Consider the following 25549-nt stretch of genomic DNA (forward strand, 5'->3'; position numbering starts at 1 on the left):
TCCCGTCCATAACTCTGCCATCCATGAAGGGATTTTAATATTACTTGGCACAAATGTTTCCCATGATGAGACGACATGTCATGCGCAACACCCAGTACCCTAGCTTAAAGGTCAAGGTCACACTTTGAGATCAAAGGTCAAGAGGATTTTTTTCCTGTCCGGTCTATAACTTTGTCATGCAAAGCAGGATTTAGATATCAGTTGGCAACAAATATTCCCCTGGATGAGACAACATGTCATGCGCAAGAACCAGGTCCCTAGGTCTAAGGTCAAGGTCATATTTAGAAGTCAAAGGTCAAATTCAAGAATGACTTTGTATGGAACATTTCTTCTTCATGCATGGAGGGATTTTGATGTAACTTGGACCAAATGTTCACCACCATGAGGCACCCTTGTTTTTAGAATTACATCCCTTTGTTGTTACTATAAATAGATTTTATTGTAACTTTTTTATTACTGGCAGTAGAGAAAAATCGAGACCACTTTTCTGTGGTACAGCATGCATGTTACATCCAATTTTTAGGTGTATTTTGACCTATCTCTACCTGGTAAAGAGTTTCTTGTGGACTTATATTATTAATTTTTTTTTTTTTTTTTTTTTTTTTTAAAGATTAATTTCCCTTTGTTGTTACTATAAATAACTTACATGATAACATTTTTATAATCAGCCAAAAAATTCAATATGAAAACAACTGTGGGTTTTTATATATGCACATTTTAATCCAAGTGTGTTGTTATAATGTTATAACATATTGTATATGTAGTACAATATTGTTTATACATCATTGACAGATATCAGTTCATTATGTTATACTGCAGTAGAAAAAATTAGGTGCCTTCCAGTAGGGGACTTTGTATTGCATGGCAATACTTCATTCACTTGTTTAGAAAGAATTTGTCTGTCAGTTATTGTCACTGTTGTCTGTAACCGATTATGCAGCAATTGTGATTTTCACGAGAAATTGTTTTTACGCATGCTGCTAATGGCCGATTTCAACTTTGTAAACAATGTTTTCGACTGATTTTTCGGTGCGTGATATATTCCAATGTAAGCATTTTCCCCAAGATTTTGATACAAGATTGGGGGTGCGTCATATACATGCTAGCATGATATATTCGAGTTTTAACGGTATTACAGTTTTCATCCAGTTTTAAGAGGTTTTATCTGATTATTATTTTTTGAGTTATGCCCCTTTTTTGGCCTAAACCATATAACAACTACCTCTGTAGCTTGTGTACTTCACTCCGACAATTTCCATCCAGTTTAAATGGAACTTGTCATCCACTTGACATGCACATATTGTCTGGAATTTCATGTCAGATTCATTTGGCAATTGGCCCCTTTTTGGCTATATTTTATTCTATCAGGATTTTCAGAAAGCTTGTGACATCATTCCTTGTAGAGAAAAATGAGAACTTGAAGTACTGACAAATGACTTACAACATGCCTTTTAGTCTGGATATGAATCACCATTAGTGATAGCTCTAGTTCCAGTTATAGCCACCTGTTTATAAAAATAGATAAAACACAGACACACATTTCATAAGTTAGCAGGAAAATCAAGAATTGTTTTCTCTATCAAGAATCTGACTGTTTTATTGTATTGTTTCTGCAGGATTGGTATATAATTGTGCTCTATTGATCTTTACCATACAAAAATAGATATGATAAATGTAACCATTTAATATCATGGAATACTGTTGAAACTGATAAAATTTCATCCTCTTTAAAATGCACATAATAATTTATATAAGTAGAATATTACAAGGATGAATATATTTATCTGAAAGAATTTTTATCTTTTCCTGTCCAAACTATAAAGGGTGTCAAATTTCAGTCAGAAAAAGAAGATTAATTATTCTGTGACTTACAAATACATTGTAACATATTTTCATGTTTGTATCTTTTTAAATATGGTAAGTTTATATGGCTACAGTACTGATACACTTGGAAATTCTGAAAATATGGGCCAAGAAATGAATCCATGAACATTTATCAGATTTGAACCTGAATCACAAAAATCTGTTTTTATCATATCATACACATAAAAACACAACAAAACATATGAAAATGATTTTTCGAATCTCAGTAACATTTACAAAACATGGTAGGAAAGACTGGAAAGTAAAGGATCCAAGTAGAAATAAATCTTGCACAAAAATGGGTTTTTACTTAATTTACATCAAATATTCAACAAATGTTTCTACTTATACTAAAATATTACTACATTTTATTATTTAGATTATAAATTTGAGGGCTTAAAGTGCAATTATATGCATTTTTCAAGTAAAAATCCAACACACTATGTGCAGTAAGATGTGCATAATGCCACTTTAATAATGTGGAGAAATAAAATGCCAGGCAAATAATTTTCAGCACCAGACAGACCTATAACAAATTTGTGGGGTCTTCCAGTGGTTTTATTACAAAACTGAATATTGAAAGAAAGACTAAATGAAGCGTGCTCATTTACTAAACACCGGCGGTTTGCATATATTTATGTCTTCCTCCATAGTGGGGGCAGACATATTGTTTTTGCACTGTCCGTTCGTCCGTCACGTGCATATTAAGTAAAACCATCTGTTTTGGTGAATAGGCATATCTACATGAAGAACAGAACTACTATAGCATAACAAAAAGTGTTATATTTACAAGGAAAAGGGGCAAAATGATGTCAAAATTAAAGGCATTATGTTGCTCAAGAATAGACTTTGTGCCACAGCACTGGCACATATATTTGTGAAATGAAAAGCAAAGACCCTCTCACCAGTCAAAAAATCCATAAGCACTTGTACTTTTGGTTTAAAATAAGGCCATTTTTGTTACAGTCCAACATTCCACACAGCATACCACCGTACAGCCTAACCCCTGTACATAGCTATATAGTTTTAAAAATCAAATCTTTTTAAATTTGTATATATAATGTTAGGCTTAAAATAAAATTAAGTTTGTTTGACCTTTACCTACCGACCCGATAAAATTGCCCCGACTCAAATAATTTTATTGCATTCCAGAGAAAAAAAAAAAAATTTATTTTCTTATCAGAGGGAAAAACTTATTTTGGTGCTTGAAACTGGCGATTATTTTTTTTAATAAATGCATATATAAATAATAACAGCAAGTGAGAAAGTAACCCGCAGTCAGCTAGTAGAAAATCGATAAAGCGGACTGTTTATTATCTCGTGTATTCCGAAAACGTGTCAACTATGCCGATAACGTTGCCTAAGGCCATAGGATGCAGACGACAATCAAACCGCTTATAACCGGAAGGCAATCTGACAAAAGGACATAATTTTAAAAATCTTGTATCTAATTTACCCGCGAAACGTAAAGATACCAAAACGTCATGCCGGTAATTTTCCATTCCACGAGCACGTGCGACCTATCGTAATATCTAATTTCCATCGCTCGACGTTACTTTTGTTTACACATACACAAAAAATGCGCGTAGTGCATTCATTTTTTGTTATTATTGCATCAATATTTTTAGCACCGCTTAAGAACTAATATAGTTTGAATTCTGTAACGATTTTAATAAGATATCGACAAGAATGTAGGCAAAATTCTATAAAAACGGTCAAATTTAAATTTAGTTCTTTGTAAAATTTCAAACAGTGCGATCTTAATTACTTATTTCTTTCTAAGAGTAAATAAATGATAAACTCTATGGGCATACAGTTCAGACTTTTGACCAGAAAGTACAAAAAAAAAAAACCGAATAAAAAAACTTAAAAAATGAAAAAGCGTCAGCAATTAAAATACATGGCGTAAAACGACTTTTGGCAAACAGATTTATATAAGTGTGGCAAAATAGCTCACAGAGGTAGGATATCCACAATTATCGTTTGACACATTTACCTGTCAGTTTATACAGGATATTGAATCCGCTTTTTATTGATTAATTTAAAGAGCCGAGGCGGTACGATAAAACAGTGATGTGTCATATGGCGCGTAAACATGACGTAATTCCATGACAATCTCGGGCAACTATACCGCTTTGATCTCCACTTCAGATGCCATGATATCGACACACTTCTTTTAGCTCTTTGAGGGATGTGTTTATTGATGATGAAAATAAGGACAATGACTAAGTTTATCAACAGAATAATTACCGATAATCGTTTACGCTTTTTATTTCGCTTTCAACATAGGATGGATTATGATTATTGTGTCCATATTCTTGGGACATTTTACAAAATAATCATTTTTCGGGAAATAAGTCTTGAGAAAGTGAAAATAACTAGTCCTAACACTTTTGGAAAATACGGTAGGGGCTAGACTGTGATTATTAATACTATCGATGCAGTTATTATGGAGAGCAACTAGGTGGTGGAGATTACAAAAATACAGTGGAAAAAAAAATGTCTGCTGTGAAAAGGAAATTTAAGAAGAACAAAGATGATTGATTACAAAGGAAACGTAGTGTAAATGAGAATAATATTTGTCTACTATGTGTTATATTTGAAATTTGCTTGTACATAATACTGCTTTCATAACAGTGACAGTATTACGGCAATTGACAGGCGAGTGGTGGGAAATTTAATTATCTGTGAAAATATATTATAAACTGACTTAATTGTTGATTTCAAAATGTCTTTAATCAGAGATCGTTTTGAAATGCATTTGTTCGAAGTGAGAAAATCTCAGTTTTCGAATTTCAAGAATTTGACAAGAACCTAAATGTGTTGAAATATTACAGTCTAGATAGTTTTAATATTTTAATTTTGTTATGCCAGAACAAAGAGCTATAAAACTCTTATACTTCTTTTGCCAGGACAGTGGCATAATGGATATAATAAATGTCTGATGTCGGGGAAACCCAATCTTGTTTCTGTTTTTAGTAACATGACCAATACGTGCAAGTAGCTTGAAGCTACAAAAATCATTACTTTTGCTTGCATACTGCTATAACCGTTGTAAAAGCCTTCTAAAACTAATAAAAAGTTATTATCTGTTGAATTAAGCATCAAACACTTGTTGAAAATAAGCTGTAATTCAATAGTGTGTTTAGACGCCAAATATCGCGTATTTTCACGACTATATTGTTTTGTACTTTTAAGGGCACATGTAGTGAAAACACTTTTGATATATATATAAAGAAAAAGTATAGACATGAAAGATACTTAAAGACTTGGTGAACTTTGCCTTATGTGCAAATTAAGTCTGTGCCCATATTGTGTGTGCATGAATAGGGCTAGGGGTTTATTACAAGCATACATTTAACAGAGCATCTTCAGAGATTATCTACAAGCAATAGGTATTAATAAATAGACTTTATTACTGAGACAACAATCATTTAAAAAAACTAAAATATAATAAAATTATTTACCTACCTACCTACCCACTGTAAATATACTGGGTCGGTAAAGGTCAAACAAACTTAATTTTAATTTAGACCTTATCATTGTGTTATTTCAAATGTGGAAGTAATGTAAAATAAATGTACTGGTAAAATAAACAGGTTATTAATTGCTCTTGTTTAAAGAAAGATGTACTGTACAGTGCCAAACGGGTTAAGCTTCCTGTCTGTACATACAAAATGCAAAAAGTTTTAACTTGCAAATGAAATGTCTATTTAAATGGCAATAATTGTTTTCAGTTTTTGCATATAATGTAAAATAAATGTCAAATTTATGTGTCAAATAGTATGGAAGTTATGATGTCTGTATCAGAATGTTTTGAACCTCCTCATATAAGTTCATTTGCAACAGCAATCATGGTAATAGTGATTCTCGATTTCTGAAGAGTTTAATTCTGTGTATGAACATTTGTTTCCCCAAACCCGCAACATTGTCATTTTGAGCTCACCTGAGCCCAAAGTGCTCAAAGGTGAGCTTTTGTGATTGCCCTGTGTCCGTCGTCCGTCATCAACAATTCGACTGTTAACACTAGAGGTCACAATTTTGGCCCAGTCTTAATGGAACTTGGTCAGAATGTTACCCTTAATAAAATCTTGGACAAGTTCGATATTGGGTCATCTGGGGTCAAAAACTAGGTCACCAGGTCAAATCAAAGGAAAAGCTTGTTAACACTCTAGAGGTCACAATTTTGGTCCAATCTTAATGAAACTTGATCAGAATGTTACCCTCAATAAAATCTTGGACGAGTTCAATATTGGGTCATCTGGGGTCAAAAACTGGGTCACCAGGTCATATCAAATGAAAAGCTTGTTAACACTCTAGAGGTCACAATTTTGGCCCAATCTTAATGAAGCTTGGTCAGAAGGTTACCCTCAATAAAATCTTAGACGAGTTCGATATTGGGTCATCTGGGGTCAAAAACTAGGTCACCAGGTCAAATCAAAGGAAAAGCTTGTTAACACTCTAGAGGTCACAATTTAGGCCCAATCTTAATGAAACTTGGTCAGAATGTTACCCTCAATAAAATCTTGGACGAGTTTGGTATTGGGTCATCTGGGGTCAAAAACTAGGTCACCAGGTCATATCAAATGAAAAGCTTGTTAACACTCTAGAGGTCACAATTTTGGCCCAATCTTAATGAAGCTTGGTCAGAATGTTACCCTCAATAAAATCTTGGACGTGTTTGATATTGGGTCATATGGGGTCAAAAACTAGGTCACCAGGTCAAATCAAAGGAAAAGCTTGTTAACACTCTAGAGGTCACAATTTTGGCCCAATCTTAATGAAACTAGGACAGAATGTTATCCTCAATAAAATCTTGGATGAATTTGATATTAGGTCATCTGGGATCAAAAACTTGGTCACCAGGTCAAATCAAACGAAAAGCTTGTTAACACTGTAGTGGTTATATTTATGACTGTATCTTCATGAAACTTGGTCAGAATGTTAATCTTGATGACCTCAATGTCCAGTTTGAATCTGGGTCATGTAGGGTCAAAAACTAGGTCACTAGGTCAAATCAAAGGAAAATTAACACTCTAGAGGCCACATTTATGATCATATCTTAATGAAACTTGGTCAGAATGTTAATCTTGATGATCTATAGGTCAAGTTCAAATCTGGGTCAGGTGGGGTCAAAAACTAGGTCACCAGGTTAAATCAAAGGAAAAGCTTGTTAACATTCTAGAGGTCACAATTTTGACCCAATCTTAATGAAACTTGGTCAGAATGTTACCCTCAATAAAATCTTGGAAGAGTTTAATATTGGGTCATCTGGGGTCAAAAACTAGGTCACCAGGTCAAATCAAAGGGAAAGCTTGTTAACACTGTAGTGGCCACATTTATGACCGTATCTTAATGAAACTTGGTCAGAATGTTAATCTTGATGATCTATATTAAATCTGGGTCAGGTGGGTTTAAAAACTAGGTCACTAGGACAAATCAAAGGAAAAGCTTGTTAACACTCTAGAGGCCACATTTATGACTGTATCTTCATGAAACTTAATCAGAATGTTAATCTTGATGATCTTTAGTTCAGATTTGAATCTGGGTCATGTGGAGGCAAAAACTAGGTCACCATCTCAGATCAAAGGAAAAGTTAGCTAACACTTTAGAGGCTACATTTATGACCATATCTTAATGAAACTTGGTCAGAATGTTGATCTTAATGATCTTTAGGTCAGTAAGTCAGGTGAGCGATACAGGGCCTTCAAGGTCCTCTTGTTCTGTATAAGAAGTGTATGTCCTGCTAGTCAGTCATACAGTATGTAATATTAAAAAGTCTGTCTGTCCCCTCCACCAACCCACATCTTATACTGATTAAGTAAATTTAAACCCAAAACAATGGCGAGATCTTAAAATATAAACTAAAGTACAATAATCAAGACAATCCCAACTATTGACTGATAATTGACTAGTACATTTGATATGAAGATAATATTCTATAGATGCATGCTGTGGGGCATGTAAAGTTTTATTTATACCTGCAATTCAGCTTGTAAGATATTATCAGCATTATGAAAATAAATAATTACCTGTCTATACCAGTGATTCTACTATAATCAAAAATGCCTATATACCTGCTGAGATCTTGAAAATTACTATGGAATGTGAATTTTACATAGATACACTTGACTAGTATTCCAATATATAAAGGTCACAAGTCACACAGACGCACTTGACCTGTATTCAATAACAGGTTCTCCAGTCACACAGATACAGTTGACTTATATTCAGTTACAGGTTCTCCAGTCACACAGATACAGTTGACTTATATTCAATTACAGGTCCTCCAGTCACACAGATACACTTGACTGATATTCTGTTACAGGTCCAGTCACACAGAAACACTTGACTCACTGGTATTCAGTTACAGGTCCTCCAGTCACACAGATACACTTGACTGGTATTCAATTACAGGTCCTCCAGTCACAGATACACTTGATTTGTATTCAGTTAAAGGTCCTCCAGTCACACAGATACACTTGACTTGTATTCAGTTACATGTCCTCCAGTCACACAGAAACACATGACTCACTGGTATTCAGTTACAGGTCCTCCAGTCACACAGATACACTTGACTGGTATTCAGTTAGAGGTCCTCCAGTCACACAGATACACTTGACTTGTATTCAGTTACAGGTCCTCCAGTCACACAGATACACTTGACTTGTATTCAGTTAAAGGTCCTCCAGTCACACAGATACACTTGACTTGTATTCAGTTAAAGGTCCTCCAGAAACACTTCACTGGTATTCAGTTACATGTCCTCCAGTCACACAGATATACTTGACTGGTATTCAGTTAAAGGTCCTCCAGTCATACAGATACACTTGACTGGTATTCAATTACAGGTCCAGTCACACAGAAACACTTGACTGGTATTCAGTTACAGGTCCTCCAGTCATACAGATACACTTGACTGGTATTCAATTACAGGTCCTTCCATCGCACAGAAACACTTGACTGGTATTCATTTACAGGTCCTCCAGTCATACGGCCACTTCAGATACACTGGTATTCAGACATGTGCCCGGGCGGGGCGTATGTTCTCCGTGACTATTTGATAAACGACATTGTGTCTGAAATCATTAGTCCTCCACCTCTGATAATTCATGTGGGGAAGTTGGCAGTTACTTGCGGAGAACAGGTTTGTACTGGTACAGAACCCAGGAACACTGGTTAGGTTAACTGCCCGCCGTTACATGACTGAAATACTGTTGAAAAACGGCGTTAAACCCAAAACAAAACAAAATCAGACATGTGCCCACCAGTTTTGACTAATGTTCAATCAAAGGTCCTTAGTCAAGCAGATACAAATAGCTGATGTTCAAGTACAGGGCCTCTAATTGACTGCCTTTTAGTACATTTCCTCTAGACACACATACACATTACCACAGGCATGAGTATTGGACCTGGAATGAAAAAAACATGACCAGACAGATAAAACCCCCTGTTTTCATCCTAAATCCAAAATCAAAAATATATAGTGAAAATATGAGCCCCTTTCAAATGATAAACACTATAAACCAGAGGTTCAAGCCTACGAGCAATGGGTTCACTTCCCATTCAGTGGTGAAACAAATTTGCCAGACAATTACACGAAGTATCTACCACTATTTATGTCAGGAGACATATTGATTTACTCCTGTCTGTGTGTGTGTCCGTGTGTGTTGTCTGTCTGTCACAGATCTTGTCCGCACTCCAAGTCGAACATTTCTCATCTGATCTTCACCAGACTTGAACAAAATGTGTTCGCCAATAAGTCCTCAGCCAAGTTCAATAACTAGCCAAATCGACCCAGGCACTTCAGAATTATGGCCCTTGAATTACTGAAAATCACTCTGTACACAGGTGCCAGTATCCACACTCTTAAGACATTGGTGCATGGTTGACACAGATAAGTAACTATTCAGATGATTAGGCAGTTGTGGGAGACATGAGCTTTTCTCAAAGGCAGCTCTAGTTCATGTATGCATTTAGTTACAGAATGAGACCAACCGCAAGTCTCTAGCCCGTTAAGTATCTATCAGGAAACGAGAGCCCCAGGTAGTTAAAAATATGGCACAACAAAACAGTATGAAAACATCAACTAAAATATGGTTGCCTGCTGAGCATGGGTCATATTTACTAGCCATTACTAACAAGTATAACTAAATACGTAAATTAAGACCACTCACAAACATCAGTAGCAGCTGCTGCATCGGAAGACCAAGGGGAAATCAGAAACGTTAATATCACATGTATCAGATGCTACTGACATTTGTAAGTGGTCTTAATTTATGTAGTTAGTTACATGTTAAATAAGTTCTTTTTTTTTTTTTGCACAGAACTTACATGGTATTTACATGTATTTCAGAGGCAGCTGGATTCAGTGAAACAGTGATGTGCTGTAACAATGTTGTGTTCAAAGACTGTAGCCCAGCATTCTGTACAAGTAGGCAAAGCATCATTAACATACCCAAGCCTTCTAGAATATTCCGTTTTCGGCGGCGGCGAAAATTCACAAAAATGGCTGAGCATTTCGAGTACAAGGTTGTTCCAGCTCAGATGTCATGTATTCAGAACTTTCAAGTGAAAAGTGTTTTATGTTTCCAAGGAAACACCGTGATTCTTCATTTAATTCGCAATATGACCACCCAGTTTGGAATAGTTGATCTGTCTCAAGACAAGTTTCTCGGTGTGTTCGGAAACCAGTTTGCCAGTTTTAACAATGAAGTTCTGCGGGGCAAGATAAGTCCTGATTGTTCTGTTTGCCTTATCAAAGTTCCCCAGCTACAAGCTGGAGCCACCAATGTGTTTATCTTACGGTTATATGATCTCAAGAGCAAGACAATGCTTAGTGAGTATACACTGCCATATCTCGATACAGCGTTTGCCTTTGACCCAAGGTTCAATTGGACCCGGCTTGCGGCGACTAGCTTCCAACAGGGAAGTGATAATAGCCTTAGTATTGTACGAGTTAAAACCTGGGAGGTAATAGCCTCAAACCCCAGACTTGATGATATGAGACCTAGTCAAAATCCTGAATTAAAGGACATTCTGTACTCAAAGGATGGGTTTCTCATCTTTGCAGTAATGGTTACAGGTGGGTGTCATTGTCGTGAACGTAAGTCAAGGAGGACAAATCCGATAGACGTGAGTATTTATGTGTTCAACGCTGATACCACGGATACAATACACTGTATTCAGTATCATCGGTACACTTGCAGTCTTCATCTGTGTCCAGTCAACTACATGCCAACATTCTCACACTGTGGAAGTCGTATGGCGATTGTTTTAAATGATATGGAAGATACATTGGATCATGTACAGATTTATAAACTGCCAAACACGATGAGTTTGCAGAGCAGATGTCGAGTTCGAATCCTGCAACAGTTTCCGCCAGAAATGCTCCATCAGCTTCCACTTCCCAACAGGATGATACAGTTCCTGAAGTTCCACCCTGAATATGAATAGCCCAGTTCATAATTTAAAGAATGAATAGTAGATGGTACTTGTATTTAGCCAGTAAGGCTAGCTTGATGGGAAGAGCCTCCGATTGTCAAAACATTGTATCCATTGGGCAAGGCTTGCTCCTCCTTAAGTTGACTGAAGACATTTACATCAAGTCAATTATTTTCCACCTATGTGGAGGATTTGTTAGTTATAGATGCTCAACTGGTGCTGGTATGAAATCCATGCTGTTAAGTGGACAAAATTATTTTTCCAAACTGAATATGTTTTTGAATTATATTGTTAATGAGCTTTTACTTGTCAGACTAAACAAACAAGATGACCCAGTTTTTTCACTGCTGTTTGCATTAAATGATAATGCATCCTTTGTTATGTTTTTATTACTGTTAATGAATTTTAGTACAGTCAACCTATATAAGCAGCCAGCCAAGGGTGTGACACAGCCTAGCTGTTTAAGGCAGGTTGCTTCCTAAGATAATTTGAAAATAGATGGGAAGATAGTTGACTGGCTGCCAAAGGCAAGTGGCTGCTTGATACAGATGTCAGCTTAGACACGCTCAGCTCTATGATGTTGTATTTGAAACACACTTGGAATTCCTATGTTATAAAATGATAAACTTCATTGTTGTAAAATGCATATACATTAATAGGCAATATTTGAATACTGTATGATATTATCCGAAAAGAAATTATAATGAAGCGAACGCATTTATTTTCAAGGTTTGTGAGAAAAGATAGTATTGGCATTTAAGGGTTTATGTTACAAAAATTAGATAATATCATTTTTAGCTCATCTGATTTTTCAACTTTTCTCATAAACTATCAAAGCTGTTGCTTTAAAACTTGCAACAGTTTTTCACCATCATAAGTGGACACTGTACATCAAGAAACATAACTCTATCCTGCTTTTTGCAAGAATGATGGCCCTTTTTAGACTTAGAAAATCATGGGTAGGACGATATTTCTATTACACAAAAAAAATCAGATGAGCGTCAGCACCCGCAAGGCGGTGCTCTTGTTTTTATTTAGCTTTAACTTTATAGTTAAAGTAAATAGTTACAGTCAAATTACATGCATCATAAAAATGGCTGGATCTATCAAAATTACTTCTTTGTTATTTTCTTGTTAAGGATATTCAACATATATATTTTGCATCCCTTTAGAAAAAAGAGAGGGTGTATTGTTTTGCTGTGTTGATTTGTCTTTCCATTGGTAGCCTATTTGGTTTCCAATCAGTAACTAGTGAATGCTTGACCTCTAATTGATCAGACTTCACAGGATGATTGTCTGTGGTCAGTAGATGACCACTTTAGTTTTTGGGGTTGGTAGGTTATAGATCAAGTTAACAGTGACCTTTAGACCTAAAATAGTGTCTGCTCATTAACTAAAGAACAGTTTGGTCTGCAGTCCTAGTGTGGGTAAGTAGGTTAAATGTCAAGGTCACGGTGGCCTTGAGACTGAAAACAGTTTCTGCTCAATAACAGCAGAAAACTCTTGTCTATAGTTTTCAAAGTTCATAGAATGGTTGCCTATGTTCAGTAAATGAATTCTAATGTTCAGGGAGGGTCAGTAGGTCAAAGGTCAAGGAAACAGTGACCTTGAAATTGAGAATGGTTTCTGCTCACTTACTAAAGAAGACTGTGGCCTACAGTACTTAAACTTCATAGGATGATTTCCTGTGGTCGGTAGATTATCCATTTTACTTAGGGGTTGGTAGGTCAAAGGTGAAGGTCACAGTGAACATGGGACTGAAAAACAGGGTCTGCACAACAATTAAAAAATGCTTCGGCCTATATTCATCCAACTACTATAGGGTGATTGCTTGTTGTCAGTAGATTACTACTACTGTTTTCTGGATCAGTAGGTCAGAAATCAAGGTTGAAGGGACCTTTAGAAAGATAACAGTTTCTGCTCAATATTCGAAGAACTCTTTACCTGTCAGTCTTCATAGGATGGTTGCCTGTAGACCTTTGACAATCCATCATTAGTGGCATATTTGTTTTACAAATATCTTGTTTTTACATTTTTTTGCAAAAGCCTTGGCTGAATTTTCAAATTTTTGTTTGCCTTACCAAAATTGTTTCCAAAACAAAATTTGATTATTTTATGTATAAGGATCATTAATTGTATATAGTCCATAAAAGTTAACATTCTTTTTAATATTTGTGTCTACCAGTAATAAATCTAGTCCTATACATTGTTTGAAAACAGAAAAATATTAGTAGGAAATGTGATACTTATGAGTTTGAATTTCATGTCTGCTCCATAGTTTATGCTACTGACAAGTCTGTAGTTCAACAAAAATTTGCTAGACTAAAGTAACTGACAGAAAAAATTATTTCTTAAGTCTTATAATAGCACACTTATTGAAAGATGCCAGTCAGTACTAAAACTACTTGCAGATGACAAAAGTTTTGACAGTTCAGAGACAAGCGTACTGTTACATATTTTATATACTGAATGGTGTACACCAGTATGCTAACACAGTTGGGTGGTTTTAATTAATGTGACAGTCTCTTGTTAAAGGGTACCATGATATATGATATTGCTGACAGGACAGTAGAAGATGATGTGGGTATAATTTAGGAAATATTGAGGTAATCATATAAATTAGTGATAATTAACCCTTATCCTGCTTAATTTCTATAACGAACTTGTCCATCTTTCAATTTGGACATTACCATTAACTGTTAAAAGGGGTGCTTTACAAAAATATACTGACTGAATGGTGAACAGTGCAGATCATGATCAGACTGCATGGATTTGCAGGCTGATCATGATCTACACTGGTCACAAAGGCAGAATCAATTGTGTCCAGGGTGATAAGGGTTAAGCCTTGTTTTACTGCATCATTAAATTAAATTTTGCTATTGATCAATCAAAAGACATATATCAAAACAAACCATGTAAGCTTCTTTATTCTCAAATATTGTATGATAGTTTTGCAAGTTTCCAATAAAGCAGTACAGTTGATTACTTATTACTGTATATTCCGTATAAGAAAGTCTACGATATAGTCTGACAAGAGCTATGTAGTTTTAGTATTTACCATTCTTTAGAAATTGAAATTATACTAGATTTCTGTAAATATTCCAAGTAATTAACACTCACTGTAATAACTTCCCATCTTGGATTTTAATGGAAAAAACGGATGTGAAATTATTTTTTTTCTAAAGTCAGCCAGCTATATTCATAATATTGTGACCCTTTTTCATATACCAGCCTATGATTTGAAGTTAAACCTACTTGTTCTGTAGACAACAATTTGTTAGATGAATTTGAATAAACTGTTGTTTTTTTCCTGTCTTACTCCACATAACTGACACAGAATGTCAATACCTCTCCCTCTACAGTTGTTCTTTTAGATGGTTTTCATGTTCCCCAGTTACTCCAGTTTTGATATAAATACTAGCTGATCATTTGTAAAGGTGGCAAAATCTGTGCCTCTGATAATTGCTTACCACAATCTTGACTAATAAAGGCTAAGGCAGTTATTGTAATTTTTATGGTGTATAGCCAATGTTTTAATAGGTGATAAAAATATGAGATTTTAATATGTTTGAAATTATGAAATGGAGGGGTCATATGTTTTCATCATAAAAACTATGTACATTTTAATAGACATGGATATCAACATTCTATTCTGAAGTTAGCTAAAGCGTAGTAACATCTTTTCCATAAACCAGTTTATAATGTTAAGCCCACTCGCTTAGCTCATTAGGGAGAGTGCAGATCTATGGATGGCTGGGTCGTGAGTTCGATCCCCAGGTGGGGCGTATGTTCTCCCTGACCATTTGATAAAAGACATTGTGTCTGATATCATTCATCCTCCACCTCTGATTCATGTGGGGAAGTTGGCAGTTACTTGCAGAGAACAGGTTTGTGCCGGTACAGAATCCAGGAACCCTGGTTATGTTTTTAAATGCCCACCATAACTGAAATACTGTTGAAAAATGGCATTAAACCCAGAACAAACAAACAAACAAACAATGTGTGATTTATCACAGTATTATTCCTACAATGAATAATATTTGATCAGATTTGATTTGCTAAATGAATGAGCTCAGATTGGGGATTTCCTGCAGCATCTGTACCAGTAATGTTGAGGTTGTGCTCCACTATTTTTGAGGAGATATGGTTTATAAATTGTTAAATATTTTGCATTGTTAAGAATGTTATAGCACATATTGTATCTTAGATGTCATACATGTAGCTGGCTACATACATTAGTTGTTTTCTAGTCATACCGTCTGTTATAACAGTGGTAAGTTGTTGTTGTAAACATGTTTATATATTTGTTATTGTTGTTGTAACTACATAATTCACTTAACTACTAGATGTAATATATATTTTCAGTTGTACCTTGCTTAAAGCTGAAGTGATTTTTAGCTCAACTATTCGAAGAATAAGTAGAGCTATCCTACTCACCACGGCGTCGGCGTCACACCTTGGGTTAAGTTTTTTCGTACCAGTCCACATTTTGACAAAGTCTTTTGAGATAAAGCTTTGAAACTTTCAACACTTGTTTACCATCATCATGGCCAGTTATAGGCAAGAGCACATAACTCCATCAAGGATTTTGGCTGAATTATGGCCCCTTTTGACTTAGAAATCATGGTTAAGTTTTTCGTACCAGTTCATATTTAGACAGTCTTTTGAGATAAAGCTTTGAAACTTTCAACACTTGTTTACCATCACCATATCCAGTTATAGGCAAGAGCACATAACTCCATCAAGGATTTTGGCTGAATTATGGCCCTTTTTGACTTAGAAATCTGGGTTAATGTTTCGTACCAGTTCATATTTTGACAGTCTTTTGAGATAAAGCTTTGAAACTTTCAACACTTGTTTACCATCACCATATCCAGTTATAGGCAAGAGCACATAACTCCATCAAGGATTTTGGCTGAATTATGGCCCTTTTTGACTTAGAAATCTGGGTTAATGTTTCGTACCAGTTCATATTTTGACAAAGTCTTTTGAGATAAAGCTTTGAAACTTTCAACACCTGTTTACCATCACCATGTTCAGTTATAGGCAAGAGCACATAACTTCATCAAGGATTTTGGCTGAATTATGGCCCCTTTTGACTTAGAAATCTTGGTTAAGTTTTTCGTACCAGTTCATATTTTTTGTAAAGTGTTTGACATATGGCTTTGAAACTTTTATTACTTGTTTAGTATAATAGTCTCTATCTGTAGGAAAGAGAACACAACTCTGTCATCTATTTTGGCTGAATTATGGCCCTTTTTGGACTTTGAAATTGGCTCTGTTTTCATACAAGTCCATATTTTGTCAAAACTATTTGACATATGGCTTTTAAACTTTGAACACTTGTTTATCATTATGATTTCCATCTGTAGGCAAGAGTACATAACTATTTTGAATCTGAATTATGGCCCTTTTTGGACTTTGAAATTGGCTCATATATTGCCATTTAGTGCACTTATCGAAATCAAAGTAATACAGGACAGCTCTTGTTTTAGGATGCTCCTATATACTAACAATTTAGCATAAAATGTGTATCTTAAAAAGTGATCATGTTTTATTGGTCACCATTCAAAATTTGTCTGTATCAAGTTGAGAAAGTAACTGTTTGCTTTTCAAGAAAAGTTTTTAAGTTTGTCATTCTGTCATCGATATATTGCCACCTGTTTCAACGAAATAGATTTAATTGGCATACAGAAGGCCAGGGGTTTTAATTTTATCCAGGTACCTGCCCATGCTTACAAGAATGCCAAAAATGTAATAATCATTCATACATTGTTTAGCTCACATGATTCAGACCCAAATTCTGTTACAAAGCCCTCCATCTGAGAAGAGGGGATAACTTGTCTTGTTCATCTCTTGGTGGTTCTCCCTGTAGACTGTTTGGCTTCTTATCAAAGCTTTTATCTACATCTGTCCAATTGCATCAGGTGATTGTCTGTGGTCTGGGAATGGAGCCTATTTTTGTCGATCCGGCTTGCGGATGCGAAGACATAGTTGTCCAAATGGCGGTTCGGTGTATGTGCGTGTGTCCATCTGTCTGGATTTAGTTGTACAGACTATAACTTTGACATGCATGGAGCAATCTTGTTTATATTTGGCATGAATTTTAACCTCAGTGAGGTGGAGTGTCATATGCAAACCCCAGGTTCCTAACTCAAAGGTCAAGGTCACAGGTGGAGCTCAAAGGTCATTTCAGATCTTTTCCGGCCCATAACTTTGACATGCATTTAGAACTCTTGTTTGTATTTGGCCTGAATGTTAACCCCAGTGAGACAGAGTGTCCTGCGCAAACCCCAGGTTCCTATCTCAAAGGTCAGGGCCACAGCTGGAGGTCAAAGGTCATGTCAGTTCTTGTCCGGCCCATAACTTTGTCATGCATTGAGGAATCTTGTTTATATTTGGCATGAATGTTTAACGCAATGAGACAGATCTCAAAGGTCAAAGTCACAGGGGTCAAAGGGTAGGCTAGACATGTTGCCCATGGGCATCTAGTTGATCCCTATTGTTTCTTGGATCAGTTTGGTCAAAGATGAAGGCCACAGCATACTTAAGACTGAAAATTACATAACCAGTCAACATGGGGAGCATTTGTATTTTACAAACAGCTCCTGTTTTGTGTAGATTTTTTTTTAAGACTGGGGAAATTATATTGTTCAAGTATCCCATACCTATATGTAAGCACCCCATGATTACTGACGAACCCGGTTGGCAGGTCTATAAGACTTGTGGTACGTTTGAAGAGACTTAATAATATTAAAAAGATTTTGTGTAATTAACTATAAAAGTATCAGGGGTTGAATTGGATTATAAAAATGTCATGGGTTGAATAACCTAGAATTTGCCAACTTGAATATATATTTATTAAAGATATTAAAGATATCAAAGGTTAAATTGGATTATAAAAGTGTCTTGGGTTTAATAACCTTGAAAGGAATTATTTTGTACCAGTTTGGGTTTATATTCAATGGTCAGTGGTGTTCAGTTAATTTTATCTGTGTTTAATGAAATTCATTCATTAAATTTAGTCCTGCATTTGTGTGAATAAAGTGATATGCTGTAACTGTACTATCACATTCATTTATTAATGCTGACAGACAGTGTTCATTAGAAAAATACATTGTCTTTCTCAGTGGGAAACTTTGACATTATCACATTAAAAATTCATGTTTAACAAGGAGGTAAATAACATATGTAGCGCCTTTCATCACAGTTCATTGTTCTAGGATTTTTATCACCTATCGCTATATTATAAGACCGAATTTGTGCTTTATATGATGTAGGACTGAAAGAGAGAAATGATTGGAAAGAATAGACTGGTTTTGATAAAACTGAAATATACATAGAATTGTTAGCCAGCCTAGATCCATATTCATCACCGATTGATTTAAGTCAGAAACCCAGACTTGAAAACAGCAGATGTTCCACTTATCTTATCTTGGCTTTTTACATATTCATACTGATCAAAATTAATTTTGTTGAATTTTCTGAAGAATGCATATTAATGCAACGTTTCATTCCAGTCTATGCTAATTTAACAGTGAAAGAGAAAAAAAGGAAATTCTGCACTTAAAAAGTTTCTGACTTTTAAATGTTGATGGATTTGGTTTGCTACAGTTTCACTTTCTAAGCATTCTACAGTTAAATCAAATACACTGTATAATACACATTTTCAGTCATTAGACATACCCAAGAAATCATAAAAGAATTTTATATCTTTTACCTGCATGTTTCCCCTGTATTCATAATGCTTAGGTAGGCTAAATTAAAACTTGGCAATTTGTGAACTCTTTTTTTTCTCTTCTTCACAGTGTGTTACAATGCTGTTAGCTAACATTGTATTAGTGTAAAGACCATAAAGTTAACATTACTGTCTATTAAGTTTCCTAATTTAAACAAATAGATGAGTATTTAATAAGTTTACTTGTGATATCAGGAATAAAAGTCAAGTCAGGTATGATAATCTAATTGTGGGTACTTTAAAACTGACAGCTAATTCCAAAACTACTGTAATTTCAGATTTTCTCTAACTACAATTCTTCTGATTTAAGTTTAGACTGTTTCCGATACAAACTTTCAGTTTACTTACAAGAGCACTTATGATTCATTTTTAAACTCCTAAACATGAGTTTGCAGATACCTGTCTTTGTTTTTCTGAGTAAACCAAACATTAAATTTTTGGTCAGGCCTCAAGATTTTCAAACTTTTCAAAATTTAGCTTTTAGTTGGAAGTAGTTATAATTTGATACAAATGCAATGTGATTCATTGATTTCTAGATTCAAAGGAATACCTATATAGTTTAAAGCTGTATACTGCAGTAGTTATTCAGTAAATATTTGAAATATATAGAAGTAGTTTACCTATACATGATTTCTTACTCTTAAAAAATGATAACGATTTATGAGGTTTGATATTTTGCTCTAAGTCAGGAAGCATGTTATTTTTATATGATTTTTTTTGTAGACAAAAATACTGATCTTGTGTAATGATAAGTGTATCTGATTTAGACAGATAGCATCATGTGTATCTCTGTTCAGGTTCTAGGGAAATAAAATTTGTTGACTTACAAGAAAAAAAGAAGTTATTAGGATGCTAATAGTGTAATTGTTTTATGTGGTAATGTTTTAGAAAAATTTTAAGACAAAGATCAAATCTTTTAGAATTGTTAAGCAGTTAAATTTTCTGTAAATGTACCACTGGTGTATTGCGTTTACACGGCACCAGCTGTTAGTGTATTGCTTTTGCACTACACCATGGTCTAATGTTTTTCTTTTACAATGCACAGCTGGCTAGTGTATTGCTCGACCTTTACACTGCTATGCAGGTTAGTGTATGGCCTTACACTGCACCACCAGTTAATGTATTGCTTTTACACTGCTCCACCGGTTAGTGTATTGCTTTTACACTGCCCCACCGGTTTGTGTATTGCTTTTACACTGCACTACAGTCTAGTGTTTTACTTTTATACTGTACCACTGGTAAATGTATTGGTTTCACACTGTCACACCAGTCAGTTTATTGTTTTTACACCATACCACCAGCTAGTGTGTTGTATGCACTGTACCAGACGGCACCCGCCTCTGATACAGTGGTAAACCTGTCTCAGAAAATTGGATGATATCTGTATTTGTTTGTTGAATGATAATTGTATGGTGCTAGACTTTGTTATGAAGGTTTTTGTCAGTTTGTGCTGAAGACTGTGCTTTTTTCTGAGTGCTGTAAGAGTTTATAGTCGATCATTTAGTGCTGAGTTTCATCTTTTTTCATCATTGACTTCATTTTATCAATATTCTTCATAAGAATTCAAAATTCATCGATAAAATTCTTAGGTTTTCTGTTGAATTTGTTTCGCAGATTAAGCAGAAATTGTGCTGAAACTTGACTACAAAATAATAAAGATAAATATGAAAACTCTTTATCAACAGTGATTCTTTATAAAGCATGGAGATGCTAAAATATATTGGTTTCATGTTTTAACATTGAATCATTATGGTGTTCCATTAAGGGCCATCATTGTTTTACCCCTTTGCACTGAGATTGGAAAGGATGACTTCCACATTGTATTATCATCGCATTATTGTCTTTTTGGCCTAAGGTTGAATTTATAAAAGTACAATTATAATGTGATGTTAATATCACACTTCTGCACCATATTTTGCCACTGTGTTAATGTGCCATAGCCCTGTTGAACTGAGGTTGATATTAAGAAGGTACAATAGTTCAATGTTAGTATCAAACCTTCCCCATCAAGTCAAGGGGGCAATATTGCTGTAACACAGTGCAAAAATGTTGAAACACAATACAAAAAGTGTGATATTGATATCATCTGTCTTCACATCATGTTTTCATGTTTTTCATTGTAATACTGTGCCATCAATCACATCATGCATTTGTTTATGCCTTTTTCTCATACCAATATATAGTGTGAAGGGTCAAAACTACAATTACCCTCACAAAACATTGTAGTATTGATAAGTAGTATTTATTACAAAGTTAAGCAGAAATGTTCCATCTATAATGTAATGCATTTTCTTTCTTTAAATGTTTGTATCTAACTACTGAGCTACTATTTATGTAAATTTTAGAATTGTTATTAATGTCTTCTCTTAGAAATTCTGCAAATCAGATCATTATTTGAATAATATAAACATTTTCAAGTTAAATTACAGCTCAGCAGGGCATTTTAGTGATTTAAAGGCTTGTTTCAATATTAACATCGAGGTAATTTACAGTGGTACTTCAGAATCATTAATGTGCCTTTTGATTTATATATCCCATATACATTTAGCCATAGATAAGGCCGTACAAATGTTTTTCTTAGAATTCATGTATATGTCATTTCAGTCAAATAAATTTGAAAAAGTCATTATACTTACGTACTAATGTTTTAGTATGATGCACATCCTGATTTAAGGAGCATATACAAACAGACCTTAAATATGCCAGTTTGTTGGGTGGTTTGTAGAATGATAATTATTTTGATTTTGGAAATTTGTGGGGCCCAGACTTCATTGTTTATAGACTGGTATTTTTGGTCTCATTTAAATTACCCTGTCACTTCTTGGGGTCAGTGAATTTAATCTTTCACATTTAGGGTAAGTAAAATTACCGTCACTTTAAGGGTTAGTGAAATTTACTTGTCCCTTTTAGGGTTAGTGAAATTTTCCTGTTACTTCATGGTCAGAGAAATTATCCTGTCACTTTTAGGGTTGGTGAAATTACACTGTCACTTTAAGTGTCGGTGAAATTAGCCTGTCACTTTAAAGGTCAGTGAAATTACCATGTTACTTTAAGGGTCAGTGAAATAACCTTGTCGTTTTTAAGTCATTGAAATTACCCTTTTACTGTAAGGGTCAGTGAAATTACCCTGTCACTTTAAAGGTCAGTGAAATTACCCTGTCACTTCAAGGGTCAGTGAAATTACCCTGTCACTTTTAGAGTCAGTGAAATTACTGTTTCAGTTTAGGGGTCAGTGAAATTACCCTGTCACTTTTAACATCAGGGAAATAACCCTGTCACTTTTAGCATCAGTGAAATTACCCCGTCACACTTAGTGTCAGTGAAAGTACCTTGTCATTTCAGAACCATTGAAATTATCCTGTCACTTTTAGGGCTGATGAAATAATCTTTTTACTTTTAGGGTCAGCAAAATTATCCTGTCACTTTTAGGGCCAGTATAAATTTACCCTGTCACTTTCAGGGTCAGAGGTTTAATGGTCAGATCCTCAGCCAGAAAATGGTTTCCAATCAGTAACTGTTGACAGTTTATTGTTTTCATAGATATATGCCTATAATCTTAGCAAAGCATTACAAAGAACTATGTCTGGTGGTTGATGGAGAAGGAAACGTAATGTTTTCCCAGCATGTTCTCTTTAAAAGATAAGTTCTGTTTAAAGATAGGTTTGAAATGACTAACACCTCAATGTTAATGTCATTAGATGAAATAACAATGATATCTTTATCATGTTTGATTTAGCTCATTACAAAGCAAAGTATTTAGAGATGTCATCCATCTGTGGGGATCTGCTTTTATATTAAAATGAAAGCAAAGCAATTATTGATAAATATTTAATGAATGAATTCTGTCAGATGCATTGTATTTTTATAAAACTGAAACAGATATATGAGAAGCAGATGCTTCATATATTTATGACAATCATTTTCACTTTATATAAAATCTTTGAATGTGATGAATCTAGATTTGTAGAAACATAGGTTTTGTAGTTTACATCTTGTATTGATCAGATACCATTTTTGGCTTCCAGCTTTTTGCTTCCATGCGTAGTAAATTTCATTGTCATTTTTATGAGTTATTGTAAGAATAATGTAATATACCACATTTTAACACTAGGGTATAAAAACGAAATAAAGATATTGTTTGTTCCGTTCTATGAACATTATTACTTAATTGTGTTACTCAAGGATTGGATATTGGTTCTTGTGCAGTTAAAATGTATTTTCCCTGGCAAATCCATAAATCATGGCTTGCATTTCTTAGATGATTTGCCAGAAATGCCTAAGTACTTTGTACCTGTTTAAACAAACAGTAAATAACATTCAGCCCTTATATTTACTTTTTGCAGTAGCTTACTACAAAATTCCTTTCAATAAATTTAAGAAAACCATTTAATGTATTTTTCACTATGGATCTTTACAATAAATAGACATAACAACCATGTAAATACCTTCATTTTTAGTTTCAGTTTAAATGCCCTTTGATAAAAACATGGTTCCTGATTTAATTTAAAGATGGCCTTAAATTCAAGGAAACATTCTGTAGTAGTGACCTTCACCCTCAGGAAAAGAGTTTTAGCTGTCATTGAAAGTCATTTTATAAAACAAAATGATTGCCAATTTTTAAGGATTGTTTTTGGAACAAGGCCATTTTGTTTAGTTTTTGTGAACGATATCAGATATCGCACATTTAGTCTCACGGAAAAGGTCATGCACCCTTGATATTTAAGAACCAACTGTTTATAGGAAAATACATTTTATTTACTGAGAGACACAGTTACTGGAATATAATTTAGAACATTTAATTGATAGCACAAAATATTAGTATGTTCATAGTAGTGATAGTGGAAGTAATTCAGTTTATGTGTCTGTACTTGATTGAGTTTAATTGTTTCACATATGTGATACATATCTATATATTTTAGGTAATGCATGGGGAAGATTGAATGTTGTTTTTCTGCAATATTCATATGTACTTGTCAAGGGATAGATATCCTACATTTAGTCATTACATGTGCTGCAATATTTTGCTAAAATAAACATGGATATTATCGATACATATGTCTTATTTCTTTGGCCTAGTGCCTTTAGTGTTATAATTGTATCTCTTGCCTTGTTAGTACATATTCTAATCACGGGACCTCCGTGGCCGTGTTGTTAAGTTCGCCGACTTTGACTCACTCGCCTCTCACCGATGTGGGTTCAAGCCTTGCTGGGGGCTTTGAACTAGTCATATGAGCTGGCTATCTAGCTGCCCCATGTGGTTCAGGGATGATCTATGTATGAAAAGAATTGGAACCACTGCCTTACCTTTGCATGATCGTAAGAGGCGATTAATAGGGTCTTAACACTTGGTTTTGCTGTAACTCTGTGATTCCAGCAGGTATGCAAATTTTGATTCCATACCTCATGTTTTTATTTCGATGTAAATGAGATGTGAAACTAAAATTTGTAGTCGTGTTTGGCGCCATATAACCTATACTGTGTTGGTGCGCAGTAAAACCCAAATAAATAAATGGCCATCCAGCTGGCTTATGGAAGGTCAGTGGTTCTATACCCACGTGCCGGCCCTTGAAGAAATGTAGCACGGAGGGGCACCTGGGGTCTTCCTCCACCATCAAACTCTGGAAAGTCGCCTTATGATCAATAATTGTGTCGGCGTGACGTTAAATCCAACAAAAACAAGGCATCTTCCAATTTGTTCCATTTTTTGAGTCGGCTAAAGGCTGAAAGCCTTTTGACGAGTCCTTGCTATCCAACGATTCTCTAAATGGACCGAATCACATGTGAAGGGATGTAGTTCCATTAGATTTCTCGAATTTCAAACAGTTCACTGCATGAATGAAGTTAAGTTGTGTCAATTCCCTTTGCTATGACCAATATACGATGTAATCTGTCATATTTATGACTTGTAATTGTGCAATTCTCGAATGTAACTCATTAAGCATAAATGTGCATTTTAAGAATTGCGCAGGCTTACAAAGCTTGGGTAACATCCAGCGAAAGACAAAAAATAGTTCCAGCAGGGCTCCAGATAAGATGCGTATTAGCGTAAATTACGTATAGAAATAATGCAAATACGCATGTCTAATAATTTCAAAGCGTATAAAAACGTATATAAAATTACAGAAACGCACACAATGCTTTTTTAAAAACAAAATCTGAATCGTCTGGATGCGTTAGGTAACATAGCCGATCAGCCTTAATTCTCCCACATTGAATGTAAACACGCATCGTATGATTTCTATAAACTTTGCGTGGGTTGAATTTTGCAGTCAGTAAACGGATAAATTATCGGAAGAAGAAGCTGTTACTGGTTTGTTTAGTTACTACTGATATTAAAAATGATTTTAATTCTTATTTTTCGAGAAATAAACAAATCGGCGAAACATTAAATTGTATTTTCTTGTAGTTTTTGAAATCGAAAGTAGATCGTCTATGTTTGGCGAAACGAAACAACTTTTTAATGAAAAGATTTAAATAAGAGGTAATTTAACCGTAAACTTCAAT

General features: G+C 34.8%; 1 protein-coding gene across 2 annotated transcripts in view; it reads left to right on the forward strand.

Moving 5' to 3' along the window:
- Positions 1 to 24096, forward strand: part of LOC123564525 (uncharacterized) — a 79958-nt gene extending 55862 nt beyond the window's left edge. For both annotated transcript variants that reach the window (XM_045358176.2, XM_045358177.2), the window contains exon 3: positions 10220 to 24096. In XM_045358176.2, coding sequence (XP_045214111.1) covers positions 10220 to 11319 — 1100 coding nt within the window. In that variant the 3' untranslated portion in view covers positions 11320 to 24096. The remainder of the gene's footprint in view (positions 1 to 10219) is intronic.
- The last annotated feature ends 1453 nt before the right edge of the window (positions 24097 to 25549 follow it).

This window comes from Mercenaria mercenaria, chromosome 2, assembly GCF_021730395.1.
Source record: "Mercenaria mercenaria strain notata chromosome 2, MADL_Memer_1, whole genome shotgun sequence".
NCBI lineage: Eukaryota > Metazoa > Mollusca > Bivalvia > Venerida > Veneridae > Mercenaria > Mercenaria mercenaria.